Source organism: Aethalodelphis obliquidens, unplaced genomic scaffold (genome assembly GCF_003676395.1).
Source record: "Aethalodelphis obliquidens isolate GAN/ISIS:26980383/991018 unplaced genomic scaffold, ASM367639v1 scaffold22, whole genome shotgun sequence".
Classification (NCBI taxonomy): Eukaryota; Metazoa; Chordata; class Mammalia; order Artiodactyla; family Delphinidae; genus Aethalodelphis; species Aethalodelphis obliquidens.
The window spans coordinates 26226639-26252200 of NW_020837966.1; the positions used below are offsets into that span (position 1 = coordinate 26226639).

General features: G+C 43.4%; 1 protein-coding gene across 5 annotated transcripts in view; it reads left to right on the forward strand.

Annotated features, from left to right (window-relative positions):
• ITPR1 (inositol 1,4,5-trisphosphate receptor type 1) overlaps positions 1–25562 on the forward strand; it is a 318999-nt gene that overhangs the window by 25100 nt on the left and 268337 nt on the right. For all 5 annotated transcript variants that reach the window (XM_027121458.1, XM_027121453.1, XM_027121455.1 and 2 more), the window contains exon 4: positions 4270–4340. In XM_027121458.1, coding sequence (XP_026977259.1) covers positions 4270–4340 — 71 coding nt within the window. The remainder of the gene's footprint in view (positions 1–4269; positions 4341–25562) is intronic.

Below are 25562 nucleotides of genomic sequence, written 5' to 3' on the forward strand. Positions count from 1 at the left end.
CATATGTCAAGGGGAAAGTGTTAAGTATATGGGATGAATTTTAAGATTAATATTTACAGACCCCAAGGAAGTGCTTTAGCTTCGTAAGAGCTCTTATTTTTAAATGGTGACTTATTTGTTGTACAAGCAAAGACCAGAACTTATCAGATGCTTATCTCTCTTCTTCGAAGCAGAACTTTTCCTACTTCAAGTTGCTGTGTGCCTCTGAAAGTTACAAATTGCACAAAGTTCTTTAAATCAGATTTTTGGTCTTTTGTGCTTTCTTCAGTTTTTTTTTTTCCCCCAACTCTTAAGGGTATAAATACATTCCCTAATGTACTCATTTGATTATCTTCTCCCTTCTTTCCCTATTCCTGTTGTCTAGAAGAGGAAATGAGAGGTGAATTAGCCCCAAAGGCAGACACAAGCAGAATGGGGAGTGAAGATGGTTAACTGCAGAAGAGTCACAAATGGCCTATAATGTCTTTGCTGGAAAGGAGTAGTGGGTGGCATTGTTGTATTTGGCGAGAGCTGATCTCAAATAGATGGGGCGAAGGAAGGCAACAGCTTCTCCAAGAACCTCATTCTTACAGCAGCCAGAACCTTCCTTTTAATCATACTTCTTAAAGTATGCTTGTTCTCTGGTATTTGTGCAGAGTGAGGACTCTCAGGCTCTCTTTCAGTTACTCCAGCCTCAAAGAGCAAGTTATGTCAGGTGAAGAATTCTGTCGCTCAACTGGACCTCTCTGAATAAAGATTTTATTTTCAAGAGTCATCTGATAAAAACAAGTCATCCACGACTGCCTGATCACCAAATCAAGTGATTTTTTTTTTTTTCCTCAGTCCTTACCTTTTTTTTTTAAACTTCTCTAAAGACCCACCCTTCACATTTTACCTTCTGTGGCTTTTGGCAAAGAGCCCTGCTGCTTTGCCTCTCTGTTGTCCCTTTTTTCTTCTTGGCTGACTCCTTGCTTTTTCCATCCGTGGTTGAATCTTGAGTCCTCTTCTTATTTTTCACCCATAACAGCACCAATAATAAGTAGGAATGGTAACTCCTTCCACGAAGCCTATGGGTGTTTACAGCTCTGTGCTGCGTACTGTACATACACCATCCCTTTAATCCCCAAACAGCTTTTTACAGTGAGGACTGTCGTTATGGCTATTTATGGGGGCAAAACCTCTGAGCATCAGAGAGGTGAAACCACCTGCCCCGGGGTTTCACAGTTGCGAAGACTCAGGACTCTAAGACCAGCGCTCCTAACGGTTGCCCTTGACAGGGCAGACTTTTCCTTCCTGCCTTTGCTGACCACCCCTCTCTGGCTGAATTGGCTCACCACCCTCCTAACTGTCTGCCCAGAGCTCTTACCTGGATGCCTTGTTAAACCTGAACCCCACTCTATGCCCCATCCCTCCTCTTTGGCCCCAGTTTCTTTTAATGGTGACACTGCCCTTCCAGTCACCTGGGCACGCTTCCTGTCACTTGCTCAGTCTACTGTGCCAGCCCCTATAATGTTCATACCTCCTTTTCTTCCAGAACATCTGTTCTTAGATTTCGTATGAAGTGCAGAGCTTTCTACGCGTTTTCCTCAAGTATTATGAACAAATTAATGATAAGGTCTCCCCCTTTAACATGAGGATGGCTCTTGTATGAATTTTGGGCCCTAGTCCTTCCTTTAGATGAATATTTTATTCCCTTGGTTCCCTGCACATATTTGAGGATAATTGGTATAAAAATGGATTTGGAAAATAAAGTGTGACCTTTTTCCTTCTCATATTTCTTACATTTATGGAGCAGCAGTCTTGGTTGACGATGAGTGACTGCCAGTTTTTGTGGAATCAGCCTCCAGCTCCATTTATGTTGCCCAGTTCCACTTACATAGATGGTGGTTACTTCCAAATGGCTTTATTGACTCACAGAACTTTAGAACTCAACTAGGACCTTGGACAGCCCAAGCGTATGACATGCACTGTCAGAGAAGTGCTTCTGAATCACCTGCAGAACTTGTTAAAAATAAAGGTTCTTGGGTCCCATCCTGGAACGCGACTTTAGGAGGCCTGGGGAGGATGGGCACCGGGTATCAATATATTTAAGACACAAAAAGTCTTAGGAACATCTGCCTACTTGAGAATCCTTGAGACCTACTCTTCGATTTTACACATGAAGAAACTGAGACCAGGAGGAGTGAAGTGATGGAGTTAGCATCGTGCTGCTAGTAGGTGGCCGAGTGCCATCTACAATTCACTTCTAGCCTAGGCTGGGGCCCTTTCTCCTACCTCTTCCCGCTTGTTTGAGAGCTTGATGATAAATTAACCCAGTCCTGCATTGGATTCCAAGGCATTCCCCCCGGCCCCTGCATACACATATTATATTGGATCTGGTGGCATTACCTTATTTATACTCACAGAGGCTCAGTGATTCTTGACTTTCTGATTTTTGCATTACAGTTCAGGCTGTCACCACACTGTCCCTCTTGTTGATGCAGAGGGCTCTTGTGTCTCCGAGCTGAAGGAGGCAAATTGCTGGTGGGACACTTTTGATTCATCCACCAAGTAAATACTGAGCACCCAGCCTGGACAGGAAGTGTGCTGGCCCTGGGCACCTTCTGGGCCATAAAGCCGGCAGATCTCTGCCCTCATGGAGTTCGTAGCCTAGTGCACCATTTGTGTTTCAGCCCAGTGATATTGGGGCGACAGAGGAGAGGCAGAGAGGGCCTGGGGCAGGAAAGGCTTGAGGGCCTTCATGGAGAAGATGGGGGCTCTGAATCAGGGTCTTGAAAGATGTGCAGGACTTTAGGAGTTGTCAGGGAATTTTGGAGGAAGGAGCAGTAAGATTTAAGGCCGGGTATTTAACGGTACCTTGCCTTTGGGATAAGACACAGATTAATGGAAGAAACCCTGGAAAACCATATTAACCGGGAGCAAATTCTGTGGTCACTTGGATAATGAGCCAATCTTACCAATACCACTTTTAGGAACTTGGAAAAGTCATTTAAACTCCTCAGAGCTTCAATTTCCTCATCTGTTCAAACAAAAATACTGTTTTAAAATCGGTTCTTCTAAAAGCATTGTACAAGTCAGATTGTTCAGTTGGGACTTTTTTTTTTTTTTTTTTTGCGGTACGCGGGCCTCTCACTGTTGTGGCCTCTCCCGCTGTGGAGCACAGGCTCCGGACGCGCAGGCTCAGTGGCCATGGCTCACAGGCCCAGCCGCTCCGCGGCATGTGGGATATCTTCCCGGACCGGGGCACGAACCCGTGTCCCCTGCATGGGCAGGTAGACTCTCAACCACTGCGCCACCAGGGAAGCCCTCAGTTGGGACTTTAAACACGGGGGCTTTATATATAATTTGGGGCTGGTTATTTTTTTTTTATTTTTTTTTTACCGTGTGCGGGCCTCCCACTGTTGTGGCCTCTCCCGTTGCGGAGCACAGGCTGCAGATGTGCAGGCTCAGTGTCCATGGCGCACGGGCCAAGCCGCTCCGCGGCACGTGGGATCTTCCCAGACCGGGCACGAACCCATGTCCCCTGCATCGGCAGGCGGACTCTCAACCACTGCGCCACCAGGGAAGCCCTGGGGCTGGTTATTTATCTGTAATTTTTGCACTAGTTGCTTTTGAAGCTCCAAAGTCCTTCCTTACTTCGATGCTTTTGTACGTGGGGTTCCCTCCCCCTGAAAACGCTCCCCTCTTCTTCATCCCCCACCTTGACTTCAGTTTCCAATAGCTCCAGTTTTCCCTCTTCCACCAGCACCTTTTCAGATGGCCTCAGGCACAGTTAGTTTCTGGCTGTATTTTGTTCTCTTCCCTTACAGCCTTTGGTTTATATTCTTGTTATCAGTTTGTCTTTGTGGCTCCTGCACAAACTAGCCTTGAGCTCCCTAAGGGCAGGGGCCTGGCTTCTACTCATCCTCACATCCCAGGACCTAGCTCAGTGCCTGGCATGGGGTGGGCCCCTCAGCTACCGTTGGTTGAGCGCGTGGATCCCTTGCTATGCCCCCGACTTGAGCATTAGTGCGTACTGTGCTCAGATCTCTCCTGGCTGCGGGTAAGAGAAAAGAGCCACAGAAAACAGTAGCTGAATGTGTCCGTTGCAGAAGCAGAGTCTTGGGTGTTTGGATGAGGTTTAGCTCCCTACATAGGAAACCTCTAGTGTCAACAGCTCCCTGGCAGGAGATGAGGGCAGCCTAAGTTTTGTGCAGGAACAGCCCTGAGTATTTGATTTTTGCATAGTGCTTAGGGTTTTATTTTCTTAGACTCGGCTTGGTACAACATTTATCTTTATTTTCTTTGCAGCCTGGTTGATGATCGTTGTGTTGTACAGCCAGAAGCTGGGGACCTTAACAATCCACCCAAGAAATTCAGAGGTAAGTTGGTGACCTTCCCAGAGTGGGTCCCTTGACTCATTTGAAAATTCATGAAGTGTGTTGCTCTGTGTAGATTTAGTTTTTTTTAAAGCAGTCATAGGTTTATTTGCTTACATATTTTTTAAAGTATGATACCAATTTCAAGCTTTCTGACCTCTTGAAAATGCATAAATAAGTTCAGTGTCAAGATTGGGATGGCTTGTATTAGGGCCTTCATTTGTCTCTTGAATACATGTTGGTAAGTGCTAATTCAGTTGAAAGCCTCACACTTGTGCAGATATGGCCAAACAAACAGGATTTCTGGATTGAGTCACAAGGAACCAGTGTTATTTCAGCAGATCTTGCTGTCCCTTTGGGGGTTTGATATGCTTAGATACCTCGCCTTGGAGTGAGAAGTTCTCGATTGTTGCTTACTTTTTGAGTTAAAGGGCATAGGTGGGACGGCTTTCCTGCTGGTAGCCTAGCAGTGTTGTCTTTCTTAGTAGGCCTCTTGCGTTTGATGCCTTCCTTGGAAGGTAGCTTCGTTTATTCCAGGAGGTGTTTAAAATATTGTTGTTATCTTAAAGTGAGAAACGTTTTTTTTTAAGTTTTTTGCTGTTGCTGTGGTTAGTAGTGGTTCTCAGCTCTGGCTGTGTAGTAGAATTATCTGGGAGAAATTGTAATTAAACGGCTGCCCAGGGCCCCACTGCAGCCCAATTAAAGAATCTCTTAAGGTTGCAGCCTAGGCAGTGGCATTTTTAAGGCTTTCCGTGTGATTTTTATATGCAGCCAGGGCTGAGAACCCACTGGGTTAGGTATTTGACTGATGGCTTCAGTCCCAAAGAGTTGAAACCTTGCTGTTTGCAGATTGTATCCTTTGAGTTATAAGTTCTTATTGTTAGGTGATTTAGAAACTGTTTGAGTTTTTTGGATAAAAGCTAAAGAAATTAGAATAAAATAGGAGGCAGACGTTCAGATGGGGAGAAACCATTTGGAAGACGTTCAGTGTTGAGCTGCATCCAGTTGGCATGAGTCTGCCAGCAGAATGTTTTCACCTGGGGGGTGCTGGTGGGAGACTGTTAAAAAGAAAAATTGTTGACGTGGGGCTTCCCTGGTGGCGCAGTGGTTGAGAGTCCGCCTGCCGATGCAGGGGACACGGGTTCGTGCCCCGGTCCGGGAAGATCCCACATGCCGCGGAGTGGCTGGGCCCGTGAGCCATGGCCGCTGAGCCTGCGCGTCCGGAGCCTGTGCTCCACAATGCGAGAGGCCACAGCAGTGAGAGGCCCACGTACCGCAAAAAAAAAAAAAAAAAAAAAAAAAATGTTGGCGTGAGCCTGATGTGACAGGAACCTGAGGTTCCTGTTGCCTCTGTTGCCTTTTTCTTCTCAGTTCCTGTTCCATGTCATCTTCCAAAACAGAATCCTGAATGCAGCAGAAAGATTGGATTCAGTGATCCTAATCCAGTCACTCACTCATAGAATTAATTCCCTCCTCTGAATTATATAATGTGCTGCAGTTTATCTTTTAAAAGAGCCAAGAGTGATAGACTTGAGCCAAGAGTAACGGACAGATAATGTGCTTAGGGCTCTGCAAGCACTTTTAGCTCTTGGAGGGGTCTGTTCTCCCTGGGAGGGGATTGAAGCCCTCATAGGTAGAGGTTTAGCACCTTGTCTGGAGTCACAGAGCTGGTGATGGGTGCAGTAGGAGCTGGGCTTGTCAACTTGGGCTGCACAGAGAAATCACCTGGGGGACATTCAGAAATATCACGTATGAGCTCCACTTCCAGAGATTCTCATTTAATTGGGCGTTTGAGATATTTTGAAAGCTCCCTGGGTGAGTCTTCCGTGCAGCCTAGGTTAAGAACCACTGCTAATAGAGCCTGAGCTATAAATTCCCGGCTTTACTACGTAGCAGGGAGCTGGCCCACACGTTGCTTTTGCAGCAGGGACCAAGCGAAGGGATGAGAAGCTTATTGCTTGGGTCCGATGTGAGCTCTTATCCCATTCTACACCCAGGCTCTGGGAGTTGGGAAAGGAAGCTGAGAAAGATGTTACTGTACTGTACAAAGTTAACCAGTGGCTATTTGAATACAGGTTTAGAACGTTAAAATAAACAGGACCATAGCCAGGGGAAGTCAGGAGAGATATATGTTTTCCTGGCACTAGGGTAAAAGTGCCTGCTGCTTAGATGTATACCTGGTGGCTGATTGAAAGGGATTGTTCTGAGATAAAAGTGACAGTCCGATAGAGGCCATTTAGAAAGAACCAAATTCCATTTATGGCCTGGCCTGGTTCTACAGGTGGTCACGTGACAGTGACTTAATTTGTTGACTGTCTTTCCCCATAAATTAAAAATAAAGGTTTCTAGGTTGTGAGGTGCTTTGTACTTGTGGGAAATCTGGTTCAAAACAAGCTTTGCTGCAGGCTTTGTGAATGTAGGTCAGGGCTGCCTAAATTCCTTGTGGTGAGCCGGAGGCCCTTTGCACACAGGTGAGGGGCCCAGGCCCATCTCCCTTCGCAGCCACTGCCATGCCAGGAAGGTCTCTTCCACCTTGGAACCCGGGCGACCTTTTCCAAAGCAGCCTTTCAATTCTGGTGTAGCGTACTTTGAAACATTTTTCTCTAAAATGAAGAGAAAGATCTCTCTTTAGAAAGGGATGACTGCCTCTCCAAATACTAGTCTATTTTGAAGTTGAAGTCATTTTGATGTTTAGAAATGGTGCATAGGGCAGTTGGGCAATTTGGAGGCATTTCTAGTCCATTTCCTTGCTGTGCCACTGCACCTCAAAGTTTAACAAACACATATGGAAAAGTGAGGTGCTGGCAAGCGGCCGCATAGGATGATGGAGTCTTTATCCAAGCAGTCAGCAGAGCTACATTTAGTCATTTGGGTTTGCTGTCGCTTCCATTGTTTCCTTGCCAAGTTGTTTCCTATATTGAGAACCATCATAACCTGTTCTTAAGTAAATGGAAGCCAAAGGCCTATTTATCTAATACTCCCTGTGGCTTCTGACTTTGGGTTTTTCATTTTGTGAGCTCCTCTTGAAATCTGCTACCCTAGTGGTTAATAGCATAGGCTGTGGTATCAGGCTTCCTGGGTTCAAATCCAAGTTCTACTCATTCTTAGCTATGTGACCCTGGACAAATGGCTTAACCTCCGTGAACCTTGGTTTTCTCATCTGCAAAATGCAAGATGGTATTAGCCCCTCCCTCATAAGGTTATGGTGACGATGAAATGTGTGTTCCGCATTTAGTACTGAGGGAGCCTGGCCCTTAGTTGAGGGCTCAGGAAGCCTTAGTTATCCCTGTCTTTTTGTTCCCAGTTCTTAGTACAGAGCCTGATACTCATATATGGTGGCAGAAGGGAAAGGAACTATATGTGAATTCTTACATATGGTTCCACTTTTTGTCTTTAAATGCTTCTGTGGTTAGGGGTGTGTACATGGACCCCGTGGGCCTAGATTTGAGGCCCAGGTGTTCCCATATACAAGCTGAGTGATCTTGATAGATGACTTAAATATCTAAGCTTGTTTCCTTACTTATGCAATGGGGGAAAAAGAATGCCTTCCTCATAAAGATAATAGGATTGAAGATAATATGGGTAAATAGCCAAACAGAGTAGTTGGGTACACAAGGCTTGCTCAGTGACTGGTTGCTGTTATTTTTCACAGTAGATGCAGAAGAGTGAAACTACTGAACACGCTTGCTTCTTTCTGATGAGTCAAAGTACATTTCCAAGGGAATTGCTTTTTTTGTGATTCCTTGGACTATATCTCCTGCCCCTAACATTGTCTGTAGGAAGAAAATATTGGCTGCACATCTGTTTCACATAAGCCAAGGCTTTTTCATTATCCGAATGAATATTGGACCGTGTCCCTGCCCTCTAGGTGATGAGAAGAGCTGAGATGTAGAATAATGGTTACTTTCGTCCTTTTGTTAATGTGGTACCATTTTAAAGCACCAGTGTCCATAGAAGGGAAGGCAGAATCTCTTTTCTTCCTGATTTGTGTTGCTTTGCCCGTAATCTTAAAAGAATAGGGAAGGCAAACATCAGATTGAAACTGGGAATAGAAGCTTTGTGGTTAGTGCTTTCCTTTCTCTATGTTATCTTTTCCTTTTCACTCCCACCCATCCCTTCCCCCTAGTAAATATACCGGCATCTTCTGCAAAGAAAAGATGGAAACTAACAACCATCGTCCATTTTGATCCTAGAATCTCTGCTGTTTTAAGTATAACCTTCAGCACTGTTCGAGTGGAAATAAGAACTGGGGCTTCTGGGAAATAAGATAGGCTTTGGTGTTGATGCGGTTTATTGTGTAATCTCCTTTTTCAGACTGGGGCAGTGGTCCAGTTCTTGCCCTCAAAACTTGATCTTTTCCATTTATGTCAAGAGGCCAATCTTGGCCCCAAATCCTTGATCTTGTACAGATGCTATCGTATCAGTGTCACCAAGGTGTGAGAGGTTTTTAACCTTGTAGTTGAACCTTTAGTTTCAGAAGAAAAGCTGTTTGAAAGAAAACTCAGAGTGGAAGATGGGGAGGAATTTAGTTTGGGCAGGGAAAGGTGAGGAGAAAGGAAGCGTTCTGATGTCGTTCAGTGCTTCATGTGGATTGGGGAAGAGCTCAGAGATCAGGCTGAAAGTGTGGGTGTTTTAGGTAAGTATCGCCCTTGTGCCCTGTGCTTCGCCTTCTCCCCTAATCAAGTTGGTTTCAAGCGTAATAATCCACTAGGTGGATGTATTATGAAAATGAGTGTTCAGCTCAACAAGCACTGAGGTCCTACTGTGTTTCAGCTGCTGGTTTTGGTGATAAGGGAAGGCAGGATGAGTTGAACACAGTCCCCCTGGCTTTTTGAGAGTCTTAAGGTGTCTTGGAGAAACAGACCCACATTATAAATAACAGTAGCCGACAGTAATAGAGCATTTAGTTGTGCAAAGCATTTCCCGTGGATTCTCTCTTTTAGTCTGGTAACCTTCCTGTGAGATGTAGGTATCGGTGTTCCCATCATGCAGATGAGGAAATTGAGACCCTAAGAAATTGAGTAACTTGCCCATAGTCACTTAAATGTCCCTTCTTAGAATGATTATTATCATTACACAAACGTTTATTGGTTGCCTCCTGTGCACCAGACATTTGTGTCCCAGGGAGGAAAGATAGAGACATTGTCAAGGAAGTCAACGCCAATACACAGTTAAAAATTTTCAGGGCTGTGTTGAGAGTAATTTGTTGTCCACGTGACAGCTGTTTATATGCAAATAGAGGCCCAGCAGGTGAAATATCTTTATATAAAGTAGCAAAGTTGCCCCTGTAATCTAGTAGTTTGTTGGAGCAAAGTAGATGATGACACTTTTCACGTGTTCTCTCTCCTTGAGGTTTGCCACACCTTCTCAGCCCAGGGTGTATCTGTTTTACCCCTGATGCCATTTTGGCTGACAAGGTTGAGGATCTGGCCCAGCATCACATGATGTGTGAGTGTCAGAGTCAGGCTAGAACACTCTTGCAAAGGCCTGGACCCAGTGGTTTGTCTTCCCTCTGCCCTATGGACCCTTCCCCGCGTAAAGCACGGGGTTCCTTCAAGCCGTGTCACCTGCAGTCTCTAAATGGGAATGGACTAGGTTATTACTTTTCTGCTGTCTGCCCACACTCTTTCTAGCATTAAGTTAGGACCATATAAATGAGGAAGAAAGCCCACTGCAAGATAGAAAACCACTTGGACCCTTTAACTTAATGCGTTTTTAACAAGGTGTGGGGTACTCTGTCTGTGACCTGCAACATTACTTGAATCCTATTTGTAATGCAAATGAGGGTCTGGTCTGGGGCAGTATAACCCTGCCTCCGGGCATCTCCTGAGTAACATGTTGGCTGAAGACTCCTGCTTGCTCAGCACGTGTCCCCTTTAAAAGATTGACAGCCTAGGAATCATGGTCTCAGGATGATACTGGGATGAGGAGTGTGCTGGTTGGCGGTGACAAACCACTCTGGATCTGAAGCATGGCTGTGAATTTGAGGATCAGACTTAGGGTCTTTTCATTTTATTGGACTCTTCTTTTTCTGCAGTCCCAGAATGCTTGCACTGTGTCAGCCCACCTATTAGGGGGCTTGTGGATTTAGTAAGATGGCTTGTTTGAGAGAGAGAAAGAAGTGTTTCCCATCTCATGCAAGCTCTTTGTGAACTGGCCTGGGATCTCCCAGCAGTTTTGAAGGGAGCCTCAAATAAGAATGGCATTTTTCATGATCCAGCGATGAGAAGTATTTGAGTACCAGCAACCTGCTTATCTGATCACAGTCTTACCTCCCGTTTAGGCCGAGGTGGGGGATGGTTCTTCGCAGATGTGGGAAAACTGCTAGCCCTGGAGTAGAGAGCCCCAGCTGACCTGAGAGCTAGCGCCCCGCCCAGGCTCCGCCACCGACCACTGTGACGCCGTGGGGGAGTCACTGCATCTCTCCAGGCCTCCGTTTTCCCATCTGCTCAATGGAGTTTAGCTTGAAACTGTGATCAGCGCCAGAAATAGGCCGGTTAGCTTTTCACAAGGCAGCATTGTTGTCCAGGAGCCTCATGCTGTCCAGAAGTAGGTTTCTATTTCTTTGGGATTACAGGTCTTCTTCGTCAAGATAAGACGAATGGATGGAAACAGCCAGGCCTTATTCTGAGGCCAAATGGGGACACGGCCTGGATCTTGGGTCACAGAGGTCATCTGGACTAGGGTGGCCATAACGAACTCATAGGCTCAGCTTTCGTTCACCCCCGCTCTCCTTCCCTGCCCGTTGTCTAATTGTTGCTAAGCAACATTATTTCTCCTTTTTTTTTTCTTTTGGCAAGGCCTGGAAGGAATGAACCCATATCTTACTTAGTTTTAAATACCCACATGCGAAGGGGAGGTCCTCCCTTAAATTTTGTTTGTTCTTTTGATTCTAATCCACGATGGGCCTTTCGCAGTGGGACTGAGTTTTCTGCCTGTCTTGTTATAAATAAGGCAGAAAAATCAGTCTATTTAAGGTGCTTGTCAAGTATATGCCTTGAAGCGTATTCAAGGTTTTGTGTGTGCGAGCAGCTGCTTTGTGGGAACGTCTCTTGCATCGTGTTCCGTATTCACAAAATCAATTCAAATTTAATAAAAAGATTAGTAGGTTTTTTTATAATCTTCATTTCAGATTTACCCGCTTATCCCAATCTTGAACCAACAGACTCCATCTAAAGGGCGCAACACTGTAATTTAATTCCCCGGACACCATAGAAGGGTCACAGCATGTTCCGCGGTCACTGAGGTGATGCCTGCTGCATGATTAGACTGGAGTCCCACACACAACAAGTGGCCCTCGCTGGATTCCTGCCTACTTGCTCAAAGCTTTGAGATGCGTGTCTGAAGGTGCTGGGCATCCTGCACACGGACACAGGAGAGCTTTATACTCTGTTGCCTTGGATAGCTTCCTTTCTGAATAGCTGAGTCACCCATGGGAGAGTAGACCCCAGACCCCTGTTTTCTATTCATTTACTCATAATAATTCATTTGCTAATGGAGAGCAAATTTCAGCTCTCTGTGCATAAAGTGTTTCCAGTGTAAGGGATGTGTTCTCTTTGTCATCTGATTGAATCTCAGTATTGCCGTTGTGGCTTCCTCCATTGAGGGCAAAATTGATTTGGACAGAGAGCATGTGTAATTGCATCATACTGTTATATGGTTCTCCTGAAAGCAGAACATAGTGGTTGATGAAGGACTTCTTCTTTTGGTGAAGGCTTTTATAATCCTGTCTTCAGAGCACTGATAAAGTTATGTGGTGAATCACTTGAGTTTAATGATAATTCTTTCCCTCCCTTTTTTGACAGATGAGGAAATTAGAGAGATTTAGGTCGTCTCCTGGGCTCAGGAAGCAATTCTGTGTCAAAATTGGGATTGGGACACACCCTGGGTCCCCACCCACACTATCTTTTAGGCTGCTGTGTTTGAACAATGGATTTAAAAAAAAAATTTTTTTTATCCTATCACCTTGTGTACTTAAAGATAATGTGTTTTCCATACATGCAAATAATAGTGAATACCATGTATAGTGCTTACATATGTTAATGAAATTTAATCTATTTAATTTGTATAGTTTACTTTGCATACGTTAATTTATTTAACCCTCATACAACCCCATAAGGCAGCTACAGAGCTATGAAGCCTTGCCCTCCTTTTATAGACGAGGAACTAATGTACAAGACGTTGAGTGGTGGGTCCAAGTTACACAGCGCGAAGTGGCAGAGCCAGGATTTGAACCCAGACAGTCTGACATCAGAAGCCTTCCTTATAATACCTCCTCTAAACTGCTTTAGAAGGAGACGGGCCTTTGAGTATTCCTTTGCCAAATTACTGGATTCCTTCTTAATCACCTTCCTCTACTGCCCCGAAATATGGCGTTCTGAAATGCATTACACAGGAGCCAATGTCTGCATGCTAGAGGTACATGCTAACTGCCTACTTCACAACCTTCAGTGTAGTGTGTATCACAGCTGTCTTCTATTTTTGTCTCCCCAGCTAGATTTTGGAGCACCTGGAGGGACCAGATCTTGCCCTGCCCTCGTGGCCCAGTGCCCGGCATAATGATGGTCCTTAGTTAAAAGCTGGTTGAAAAGGAATTAGTGCTTGTTCTAAAATGGTTTTCACTGTTCCCGGTTCTTGCAGCGTTTTTTGCTGATGACATTTTAGGTTAACTGAAGGCTAATTTTTTTCCTACATGGATGCCTGATGCTGTGCTATAACCTCTCTCCAAACTACCTGAGTCTGGAAAGATTTCTGAACAGATTTCTTATAGTTGACTTGTCTTTTCCCTGGAATGTGGACTGGCTTCATCCTCTGAGGGTGTCTTCTCCTTGACCTCCCCCAGTGTTTGATCTTTTTTCTCTGTTACGCCCACAGTTTTGCGATTCCTTGGCCTCATTCAATACATGATCATGAAAAACAAACAATAATTAATGCCCTTCCTCCTTTGTGCCTGGTCTTCTGGCAGAGTCATGGTGTGCCTTTGCTCTTGAATGTTGGAGCATTCCTGTGGTGTGGTGGTGTATTATCCCCACTTTACAGTTGGGTACCCTGAACCTGGAGAGGGTCAGTAACCAGTCTGGACCAAGCTGGGATTTGAACCCATGTCTGGAGTGTTCTTGACAATGTCTCTACTCAACCATTCAAGTGAATTAATAGAGTTGTGCTTCTCAAGAAGCATCTGGGGGCTCTTATCACATCCTGGGTTCCACGTTTAAGAGTCATACTGCTCAATGGGAATAAAGCTAAAGGAGGGGTAACCAGGAGGATAGGTCCCAAAGTGATGACGTTCATGCCTAACGGTGAGTAGCTGAGAGAACTTGAGACATTTTAGACTAACCGGGCAACAGCAATTCTCACCTAAGTTGCTGCAGTGGTCTCCTTGCCGGTTTCTGCATTTTCCTCTCTGTCTCCTTTGGGCCTGAGCGTTGGGGCCCCTCCCGTCCATTCCCTGCGCCTAGAGGAATCAGCGCAGGTCTCATGATGTCACTTGGTTGCTTGGTGCCCTTGGTGGTTCCCTAGTTGTGCTTAGGATAAAGGACATGCTTTCGGGGTTCACAGGGCCCTGCATGAGTCTCCATGCTTCCCTCTCGGCCTCACCTGCCGTCCCCCCCGCCACCTCCACATTCTGTGTTCCTGCCACACCGAGGCATTTCGTCCTGGCAGTCAGGGTACTCGCTCTGCGCTCTGGGCCTTTGCGTGTCCTTTATCTTCTGTCTGAAATGATCTCCCCATCTCTGTCACTCCTCCTGGGACCCCCTAGTCTTTCTCATGCCCACTCATCCTTCAGACCTCAGGCATCCCCTGTGGAGGTTCTTTGCCGACCCTGTGTACACATAGGCTGCTCCTTGTCAGCCCGGACCCTGGAGCCAGACTGCTAGGGCTTGACTCTCAGCTCTGTTTTATGCTGGTCATGTCAGCTGGAACCTCTCAGTATCTCCATTTCCTCATCTTGAAAATGGGAAGATTCTTATATGCACCTCATGGTGTTTTTGTGAGGGTCAAAGGAGCCAGTCCATGTGAAGCACTTAAAGGAGTGCCTTCCCGCACTAAATGCCCTAAAACGGTTAGCTGCTCTTGCCGGCGGATGACTTCACTGTTACCCACTCCATTCATCGTGAGCTCGGAGGCTGTGCCTGTCTCCTCTCAGGCTTTGCACAGGCCTGTGGCAGGCTCTTGCATATTTGTAGAATGAATGAAGAAAAACCTCTAAGGCATGGCTTCTGAAACTTGAATGGGCACCTGGGGATCTTGTTACAATGCAGATTCGAATTCAGTAGGTCTGGGTGAGGCTTGAGGTTCTGCATTTCTGACAAACCGCCATGCCGATGCAAGGCCCGAAGGGACAACTGACAGTTGTCCCCTCTCACTGTGAGGCTGTCATAGGGAGGGATGTGCTGAGCCCAGAACAATAGAGAATTAGGGCCAGCAGAGGAAAGTGACCAGAGGCAGAGTTTTCGATCTTAGGAATGTGCTTCTGACTGTAATAAATACTGAGCCATTGCTTAGGGAAGAGGCCTGCTTCAAATTACTGAGTTTCCTCTCATTCATAAGAGTCTGAACATCTGTCAGGGATCTTGGAGACGATTTCTGCTCTGGGACAGAGGTTAGGTAGATGATCCCATCTGACCGTAAGTGTCTGTGTTTTCCCACCAAAGGACCCAGCTGTTTCTTCTGTTTTGCTTCCTGTGTTTGGGGGCATTGGGTCAGCAAACAGCTGGGGAGAGTTACAGACACGCTGTCCACATGAGTAGCTCTCAGGGAACCAAGTATGTTCAGTTCAATGGGTAGAAAACAATAGGTAGTAGTGGAAAGATGGAATTATTGAATATTTGAAAAGGTGAGCAAATATAAAAATCCAGAAACCTTTCTGAATCAAGATCCTGCCAGATCTGGTTTAAATGAGTAGGTAAGATGTACTGGGGAGGCCATGGGCATAGTGGTTGAAAGTGCTGGCTCTGGAGTCACACTCGGGCTCAGGTCCCTGCCCCACCTCTCATTAGCTGTGTGACCGTGGGCAAATTACTTAACCTCTCTACACCTTAGTCTCCCCAGCTGGTAACTATGGTTAATAGTAGCATGGAACTGATGGGATTATTTTAGGGTGAGGTGATGCATGTGTGTAACGCCGTTGGCAGCATGCCTTGCACAACCTAAGCACTTAATATGTGGTAGCTGAGTAGCTGTTGTGGCTCAATCTGCAATTCACAGCTGTCAGGACATCTCTTAGGAGCATCAGACATCGCCCTCCAGGCGTTGATATGTCTGTTTTAAAACTTCAGTATGTGGAGTGTACAGAGATATCCATGGCCAGACACACTTTAACCTCGCTGCATTTCTTATACTTTATTGAGCGAGTTCATGAACAAGAGGGAGCTCGAGAGCTTGCAGCCTTTTGAAGAGAAACCAAAGGCCTTTCTCTACTTACACAAGCCTTGATCAGGGCCTCACTCACTGATGGGGCGTTCACTTGAGATGGCAATCCTGCCTTATGTATAGAATTACAGGCCCAGCCGAGAGAGGAAGTTGTGTTTATCTTAACCCAAGCAGCAGGCACTCCGACCACTCTTGACAGACAGGAGACAGATATTGCCAATCTGCTCTTTTCCTGAAACCCCCCACCCTGCTGTGTGTTTTTTGTAAGTTCAGAGGGGTGCCTGCCAGTTGGCCTGCAGAGTGACATTCTGTACCTGACTCTGAGGACACTTGAGCTTCCAGGAGAAGGGATATCCAGCGGCTGCTTCCTTGGTACTGTTGGCCAAGGCAGAAGCCAGCGTGGCTCCTAGAAAAGGCAAGAATTGTGCTTGTGTCCACTGGTTTGGGGAGAAAAGTGGAGAGTGGCCACAGGTGTGGGGAGAAGAATGTGTCCCTTCAAAGAGTCTGTCTTTTCTCCCTGACAAAGCAATAGCTGGAGGCCAGGGCAGAAAAACTCCAATTAGAGCAGTTGCAGTAATTGAGAAAATCAGTTGGACAATTATTTCTCTTATTGACATTTAGAAGTGCCTTTTTTCGTCTGGTATTTTTCCAGGTACATGTGAGTTCCAATTTGGGTGCTTCTGAAATGTCTGGATATTTTGTGCTGCTAAAATTATATGTGTCTAAAAATGTTATCAGTGATGACACTTAAGTATAAGCTCACTTGGACTTACTGCTAGCACGTTGCTGAGACTGAAGTCACCCCCTCCCCCATATCCATTCTCAGAAACATGGCATTTCAGGTAAAGGTAGAAAATAGAATAATTCAGCCTAGGTTTAGCCATCACGTAGAGGCCTGCTCTTGAGAACTTTGCTTCGGTCTTGTTGACAAAGAATACTGGGGTTTTGTTGCCATAGTTTCAGTGAAAAATTTGACCTTAGCTACAATAACATACAGTTAGAAAGAACCAGCTAATCGGTTTTCTAAAATTAGTGTTCTCTAGTACATAAACCAGTAAGCACAGAGTATTTAATTAACTATTACACAAGGATATAAAAGCCCAGGGGAATGCAGTCCCTTGATCCGGTCAGGGGGAGGAAGGAAACCCATAACTGTCCTTCACTGGTCTCTTGCAAGCTAGAAGAACTTTTCTTTTTTTTTTTAATGTTAGCATTGACTTTATTTTCAGATCTGTCAGGAATGGATACACAAAGCTTGCTGAGAGAACAAAACAACATTCAGCATTATTTCCAGTTGTCCCTTGCTGGGTACAGACTCACAAGGCAAGAGCTGAAAATGATGTTGGGCCGCGATTCTCACAAGGACACTTGTTGGTGGTGTCGTAGTCGGCTTGGGGAGAAGGAGAGGCATTTGGAAAGCTATTTCCTGTCTGAAATCTTAGCAGCTAGGTTCTAGACTTTAGTTCCTTTGAATGCTGAATGTGTGATGAAGGGGCCAGTGCCCCTTTGTTGTCCCCTCATTCCGAGTTCTGAGTACAGCTGTGTTCTTCCCTCAACCCCACAGTTAGCTGGTCACTGAGCGCTGACTGAGCACCAAGAAAATGACCCGTATGTAGATTACGCAGAATTTGGTATCTCTTGTCATCTGTCTATTGAGACGCCCTGCCTGCAGTAGCTCATCTTTTTGGCGATGGCTCGAAATGTTACCAGTGTTGCATCAATCCAGAAAGCTGTGTTAACATTTCTGGAGCGAGGAAGGTTTCAGCCTCTGTGGTTTCAGGACATGTAGTCACATCCCTAGCTGACATTCTTGTCTAATCTTTCCACTGCCTGCCATAGATGCTGCAGAGGTGTAATTGAGTTCGTCTCTTTGCCAAGTTTATTACTGTTTGAAAACATGACTCAGGATTTTCTGGAACGTCCACTGTTGTATCTTCTTATCAATAACATCATGATAAATGTTCTCTCTCAATTGCATTATGATTTCAGCTTTTTCTCTTTTATCCATAAACAATTTTTTCATAGAATTTGAAGTGTGGGCTATATTTAAGGGGCTATAAACTTTCTCCATTTGATTTTTTCACCATTTTGCATGTTTCCGTATTGGCATCTTAACTATTGCAATGGAAAATATGTGCTTGGCGAGACTCTTAGAAACAGTCTGAAAGGTCATTGGACTGTGCAAGCTTCTTGACTACTTACAAGGTCATCTACCTGAACAAATAGAAATGGTCTCTGCCCTTAAGGAATTTGCAATCTTACGAGAAGAGATGAGTGAGAACTACTTTGAGGATTATTCTTAGAGAATGTTGAATCCTAGACATGGTTTTATTTCCCTGATGTTCATTGTTTCCATGTATTCCATCAGGTCACTGTGCCCAAATCATTTGAATTCATCTTAATAATAGCTTAACTGCAGTGAGGTGGGTGGACCTAGAGTCTGTCATACAGAGTGAAGTAAGTCAGAAAGAGAAAAACAAATGCCATATGCTAACACATATATATGGAATCTAAAAAACAAAAATGGTTCTGATGAACCTAGGGGCAGGACAGGAATAAAGACGCAGATGTAGAGAATGGACATGAGGACAGGGGGAGGGGGAAGGGTAAGCTGGGACGAAGTGAGAGAGTGGCATGGACTTATATACACTACCGAATGTAAAATAGCTAGTGAGAAGCAGCCGCATAGCACAGGGAGATCAGCTCGGTGCTTTGTGACCACCTAGGGGGGTGGGAGGGAGACGCAAGAGAGAGGAGATATGGGGATGTACATATACATATAGTTGATTCCCTTTGTTATACAGCAGAAACTAGCACACCATTGTAAAGCAATTATACTCCAATAAAGATGTTAGAAAAATAATAATAATAGCTTAAGAAAAAATGCAGTTAGAGAGCTTGTTGAAAAGTGACAGCACACATTTTAAAGTACTTCCGGTTGGCCTGGCTTTCACTACCTTTGTGTCCTCAGGCCCTTGCATTAATGTGGTTAATTGAATTAATGATACTTAGCAAGTATCATTGAAGAGATTGAGTGTGTCCAGTTGGTTGGTGGAATGGTGCACTAGTCAGGACTCTTGGTTGTGGGTAATAGCCAGCTTGAACTAGCGCAACATAAAGGGGCTTTTATTGGCCCCAACAGCACTGGCTGAACAGCTGAATTGCATGACGGGCAGGGATGCAACAGCGGCTCAGGAAGAGACCCATTCAGGCACTGAGTACCTTCAGCGGCTTGTGTCCATCTCTGGTCTCTTCCTCTCCCTGCACATCTGCTACTTTGTGTTCTCCCGTTCTCATCTAGTTTTGGTGTCAAGGTTATACTACACTCCTAAAAGGAGTTGTGCCATGTTCCCTGTTTTTCTGTTCTTTGGGAGAGTTTGTGTAGCATTGGAATTAGCTCTTCCTGGAAACTATAAAAACCTATAGGTTCTCTTTATAGCAAGATATACTACTTATCAGTAGACAGTTTTCTTATGTCCTTAAAGGGCTATTTCTTCTTGGGTCAGTTTTGTAAGTTGTCTTTTTCTAGGAAGGTAGCCATGCCGTCTAAGTTTTCAAACCTATAATATCCTTCTATTATCTTGTTAATCCCAGAAGTGTCTGGTGTGGGCCCTGTGGTAAGTTTAAGAGTCTCCCTCTCCCTCGTGGTGTCCACTTTTAAACCCCCAGAACCTGTGAATATATTACCTTATTTGGTAAAAGGAGCTTCACAGATGTGATTAAATTAAGGATCTTGAGATGGGAAGATTATCTTGGATTTTGGGAGGTGCCTAATGTAATCACAAAGGTCCTTATAGGAGAGAAGTAGGGGGAATAGGGTTAGTAGTAGGCGATGTGAGGATGGAGGCAACAAGTTGGGTGATGTGGCCATGAGCCAGGGAGTACAGGAAGCTGGAAAAAGCAAGGTAATGGATTCTCCCCTGAAGCCTCTGGAAGGGGTGCAGCCCTGCTGACAGTTTAATTTTAGATTTCATGACATTGAGAGCATAGCTTTGTATTGCTTTAAGCTCCTAAACTTTGGTAATTTGTTACAGCATCAACAGGATTATTCTAATAATAATCTGAATATTATTTGTTTGTTCTTTTTTTCTGGATAAGTGTTGGCACATTTTTCTGTCTTGTTAGTGTTCAAAGGAACAAATTTTGGCTTTATTGATTCTCTTGTAGGTTGGTTTTGAAGTTCATTAATTTTTGCCTTTTATTTTATTCCTTCTACCTTCTTTGGATTTATTCTGCCCTTCCTTTCCTACTCTCTTAAGTTGGATAATCAATTCCAAATATTGAGCCCTTCTCACCTTGTAATTCGAGCATCTAAAGTTGTGAATTTCTTTTAATATTGCTTTAGTTGCATCCTACCTATTTTGACATGTATTATTTTTTATTCTTATTAAATTTTAAATACTTTCTTATATCTACTATCATTTCTTATTATCTATGAGTTATTTAGAAGTATTTCACATTTTCAGTTGTATGGGGGATTTCTGGTTCTGTCTTAAAAAAATTTTTTTATGACTTAGTTGTATTTTGGTCAGACCATATGGTCTGTATCCTATCAGTTCTTTAAAACTGGAGCAACTTGCTTTATGGCTTAGCAGGTGACCTATTTTTATGCATATTCCACTGTGCTGGAAAGAATATGCTTTTTCCAGCCTGGGGTGCAATATCCTATATACGAGTTCATTAGGGTCTCTTTTTGTTGCTGTTTTTTTGTATGCTGGAACTATCAAGACATTTCTTAAAATTTCCCACTGTTAATTTTCTGAGGTTATGGAACTCTTCTATATCCTAGTTGTGTTGGTGATTATACAATACATGTATGTGTTAAAACTCGTACATCTGTGTACCAAAGGAAAAGGTGAATTTAACTGTATGTAAAGATTTTTTAAAGGTTTAAAAAGTTCCCACTATTACAGTGGATTTGTAATTTTGTCTTGTAATTTTTACGTTTTTGTGGTTAGGTTTTTAGTTTTTAGTTTATTGAAGTTATGTCAGTAAAGGCTAACACTTGTAAAATTGTTTATAACTTCCTGATGTACTAAGTGTTTTATTATTATGCAAGGAACATTTTTATCTGTTTTATGTCTTGAAGTCTGTTGTTGTCTGTTATTAATAAACCCACACCAGAATTGTTTTAGTTAGTATATATTTGGTATAACTTGTTCTTTTAAATTATGTCTTTATGCTTTGGAGATGTCTCTCATAAGCTGCACATATCCAGATTTTTAAAACTATTCTGACCATCTTTGTCTATTAATTGGAATGTTTACTCCATACATATTTGTTGTAATTACTGATGTTTTTGGATTTACAAACTTAGCTTGTGTTTTTCTTTCTTTACCTCATTTTTTTCTTTATTTTTTTCCTTCTTTAAATTTCATTGAAGGCTTTTTTTGTTGTTCTCCATTCCATTTTTTTCCCCTCTACCAGCTTGAAGGTTATACTTTATATGTTTACTATAGCAGTTACTCAAGATATTTTAATGTGTATTTAATTAAGCGTAACATACAATATAACGACCTTAAAACATTTTGATTCCTGTCACCCTCTCTGAGTATATGCTCTTGTTAGTACTTTATTTTATATTTAAGCTTACATATTAGATATGATTTTTTATATTGTCTTTTCTTAAAAATTGACTTAACACATTAGAATTTATCAGACTATCTGGGATAATTGTCTTTCCACCTCAGCAATGCCCTATAGAATTTAGAGGGTCTGCTAGTGGTAAATTCTCTTCTTTTCTTTGAAAATATTTGTTCTATTTTGTTTGTCTGCAAATTTGACTTTTATTCTCGAGTGATAGTTTTGCTTGGTATAGAATTGTAGGTGGATGGGTACTTTGTCTCAGCATTGCTCTTTTTTGGGGTTCCATTTTTGCTGTTAAGAGCAATTGGCAGAAAGTTTGTATTTTTCTCTCTGGTTGATTTTAGGATCTGCTCTATGCTTTTGCTTATCTGCAGTTTTATCGGTATGATTCCAGGTGTTGATTTCTTTTCATTTATCCTAAATGATATTTGTTAGATTCCTAGATTGAGCGTTTTTTTTTTTTTTTTATAACAATAGTGGAGAGTTCTGAGCCATTATCTATTGGAATACTTCCCTTCCCAGTCTGTCTATTGTCTTTTGGAACTTTAGTTAGGTTATGCTTCTTAACTTCTTCATCTTTTCCATCTTTGCTCTGTAGCCTGTGCTCTGGATAGATTTTCAACTCTGTCTTTGTTTACTAATTCTGTTTTATTCTAAACTGCTGTTTATTCTTTGAGAGTTTAATTTCAATTCTGTTTTTCATTTCTAAAATTCTCTTTGTATCTTCTAAAAACGTTTGGTCATTCTTCCGTATTCCTCCATATTGTCAAGCCTCTGTTTTACTTCTTGTTGCATAAAACGAAACAAAACATAGTGTTAAAATATTCTGTCTCTAAAAATTCCAGTTCTCTACAGATCTGACTCTATTTTCTGTAGTGGCTTGCTCTAAAACTGGTGTCTTATTTCCCTGTGTGTTTTGTGATTCTGACTGTTGCTTGTGTTTCGTGGATTTTCATCTGTGGGAATTCTTTGAGGACTGCGGTAAAGCTCTGTTCCTCCAGAGAAAAGTGTTTCCTTTCGCCAATTGCCTGAGATGCCACAGCTCAGGACTTCTTCAAATCAAATTCTCGGCCTAAGGTTTTCTTTAATTTTGTTTTGTTTTCTGCTTAGAGTTTAAAGATTTCCTGTATAGTGTGAATCTGGGTAACAAACAAGTATGAGAGCCCACTTGTGGTTACGAATTATAGGAGAGTTTCCTCTCCTATATCTAGTGCCGAAGTCAAGAGAGACAAATTACCAGAGCAGGTTTCTTTGTTATTCGTCATTACTTTGGAGGTGTAACTCCTTGGGAGTCCAGGCTTTATGCAGGAGTTTCCTAGAAAACTTCTGACCTTGATTAGACTCAAAGCTTTATCTCCTGTATCCAGTACAGCTATCAAAATGGAAGCCTGAGGTCAGCAGGTTTTCCAGATAACCACAGGGTGAATGCTAGCTTTAGGACTCATGCACCACCCAGGGGTCTTGCTTTCACTTCTTTATTGGGTTCTTTGGATTCCCAACTAGCTATCTACTTCAGTAGATACTTCAGTAGGTGCCTTGAAATGTGTTTCAGTATTTCGTCTAGCTTTTTTTGTGTTTTGATTGAGAGGCTCATTCAGAATTGGTCACACTGTAAAAAAAATAGATGTGCACAATCTTGGCTTTTTACCTCCTGCAAAGTGTCATTTTCTGGGTGTTGGAAAACACGGCTGCCAATAGCTCCTGAAATTTAGAATTTTACAGTTTTAATCGTTGGAGAGAGACTGATCTCTGTTGTTTTAATGATCAAAAATTCCAGGAAGAGCTTCAGTCAGATGTCTTCCTCTGGATCAGAAAAAGCTTAGGGGGATGAGACTAGGGGCTTATGGTTACCTGTGTTGACATGGAAGCTCCCAAGAAAACCACCTGGGCTAGAATCAGTTCCTAAAAATGGAGGTATTGGGTACTGGTCTGCTGTGGTGCTTATCAGGGAATAAATAATGATACTTGAGTCTGTTAGGAATGATTTTGACTTTGAATAAGAGAAAGGTCCGTCTAATAGTGGCTTAAAATGTTAAGTACATTTGTTGTTTACTTAATTAGAAATCCAGAGAATGGGCAGTCTCAGGTTTAGCGAAGGACTCTAACGTGTCCTGTCTTTTTGCTCCACATACTCAGGGTATGGACTTTTCTTTTCATGCTCTTGTCACATCTTGATTACAGATTGACGGTTGTGGCATCAGATATCCTGTTTGCAATCATGGCAAGATTAAAGGGATGGGGGCAACACAGTGAGCTTTCTGCTCTCATTCTTGTCCTTTTAAATAAGGCAACAAAAGCTTATCTTCGTGTTCCCCAGGATCCTATTTTTGTTTCATTGATCAATACTGGGTTCCATACTGTTCTTAGCTGCAGGGAATTTGGGGGAAGCGGCCAGGGAAAAGGTGTTAGAAATAGCTAGGGTAGACATTAGGACCTCCATAATGCGGTACGCTGATTGCAGTGGAGGGCTGCATGTGGTTTTCCTTCTGTCTAATTTTTAGTGTTTTGGTGATTAAAGAATACTGGCTTTTATCAAGAATAAATACTTTAAGGTACCTATCTATAAGAACAAGAAGAATTTTTTTTTTCCCCCAGTTGAAGTTAAACATGTGAAGTCATCTTAAATGGGTGCAAGCAACCATATATGTTCACCAGATGCCAGTATCTGCCATTAATAGTATGACTGTTGGTGAAAGCGGGTAACTTAGTGAGTAATAGCCACTTGATTTGTTTTATTGGCTGGCATATGAGAGGTATGCCCCAAGTGAATAATTTCTGCATTTTGTTTGTAATTCCTCGGTTTGGCTAGATGAATGGGACTAGGTGAAGAAGAGCCTTTCATACACGTGACTGGGTTTCCATTGACCAAGTCTGGGGGCCACCCATCTCAGTTATTTTGGAACGACAGTGCCAGTTTGCAAAGCGCAATGGACTTTTCTGTGATGGCGATGTTGGAGGGTCATTCTGTGAGCTTGCCCTTTGATTTGCTTTCATTGGAACAGCTTCTTAAGAACCAAGAGCTTACTCGCGGTATCAAAAACAGTTTGGTTTTGGTTCCCCAAAAAGATTAAGCTTGAGAGAAAAACCTAAAATAAATTAGATGATCTTCTTCAAATTCAATGCGTTTTCCTTTTTCGTCTTAAGGAGGAAGTAGTTTTTCTTGGAAAGTGGTAGGGAAATCTTTCCTATTTCTAGTACTTGTGTATGGAGGCTGCATATGGTATAAAAAAAGAATTTGGCTCTGGAAGCATCTTTATTGGGTTCAAATCCTGATGAGTGTGTGATCTTGGGCAAAGTATTTCATTCTTCTGTCTTGATTCGCTCCTAAGTAAAATGGTAACAACTTTAGAGGGTTTAGGGGACTAAGGGGTGTAAGAAGGGCTCTGAGAGCAAAGCCAAGGACACTGTAAGCGTGTAGTTAGTGCTCAACAGTATTATCATGATGATGATAGGCATGTACATTCTTTTTCCTCCTTTCTCAGTTATGCTTCTGAGTTGGAAAAGGAGTTCTTTTCTTTAGGAAGTTAGAGTTGGGGAGCAGAAAGTATCTTCTAAGGGCACCGTAAGAAGACATTCGGATTGCTGGCGCCTGAGAGTGTGTATATACAAAAACCTTTCATTCACTTTTTTTTTTTTTTTTTTTTTTGCTGTACCGGGCCTCTCACTGTTGTGGCCTCCCCCGCTGCGGAGCACAGGCTCCGGACGCGCAGGCCCAGCGGCCACGGCTCACGGGCCCAGCCGCTCCGCGGCACGTGGGATCCTCCCGGACCGGGGCACGAACCCGCGCCCCCTGCATCGGCAGGCGGACTCCCAACCACTGCGCCACCAGGGAAGCCCCCCCTCATTCACTTTTATATTGTCTGATCCTTACCTCAGTTCGGTGAAGTTGGTGCATTATAACCATTTTCTAGTCGAGGGAAGATGACTGTGTAGGTTATGAAACTTGCCCAAACTCATAATTCTGGCACACGATAGAGCAAGACTTGCCACTAAGAGGGAGCTCCTGAACTTTTCCTCCTCTTGGAAGTTCTTGCCTCAAGGCTCTGCCTTAGCTCAGGCTCGTGCTCAAACTGGGTTCTTCTGTCCACTCGGTAGCAAATGTGCGTTCGGCCTTCAGCCCATGAATCTGAAAACTGTATTATACTCTTTGTTGTTTCTTCTTCATTTACATAAAAGAGTCGTGTGTCTGTCTTAAGATGGGACAGATAATTCAGTGACAGAGGGACAGGGTGATGCTTAACACTCAATGAACTAAACCAAGCATTA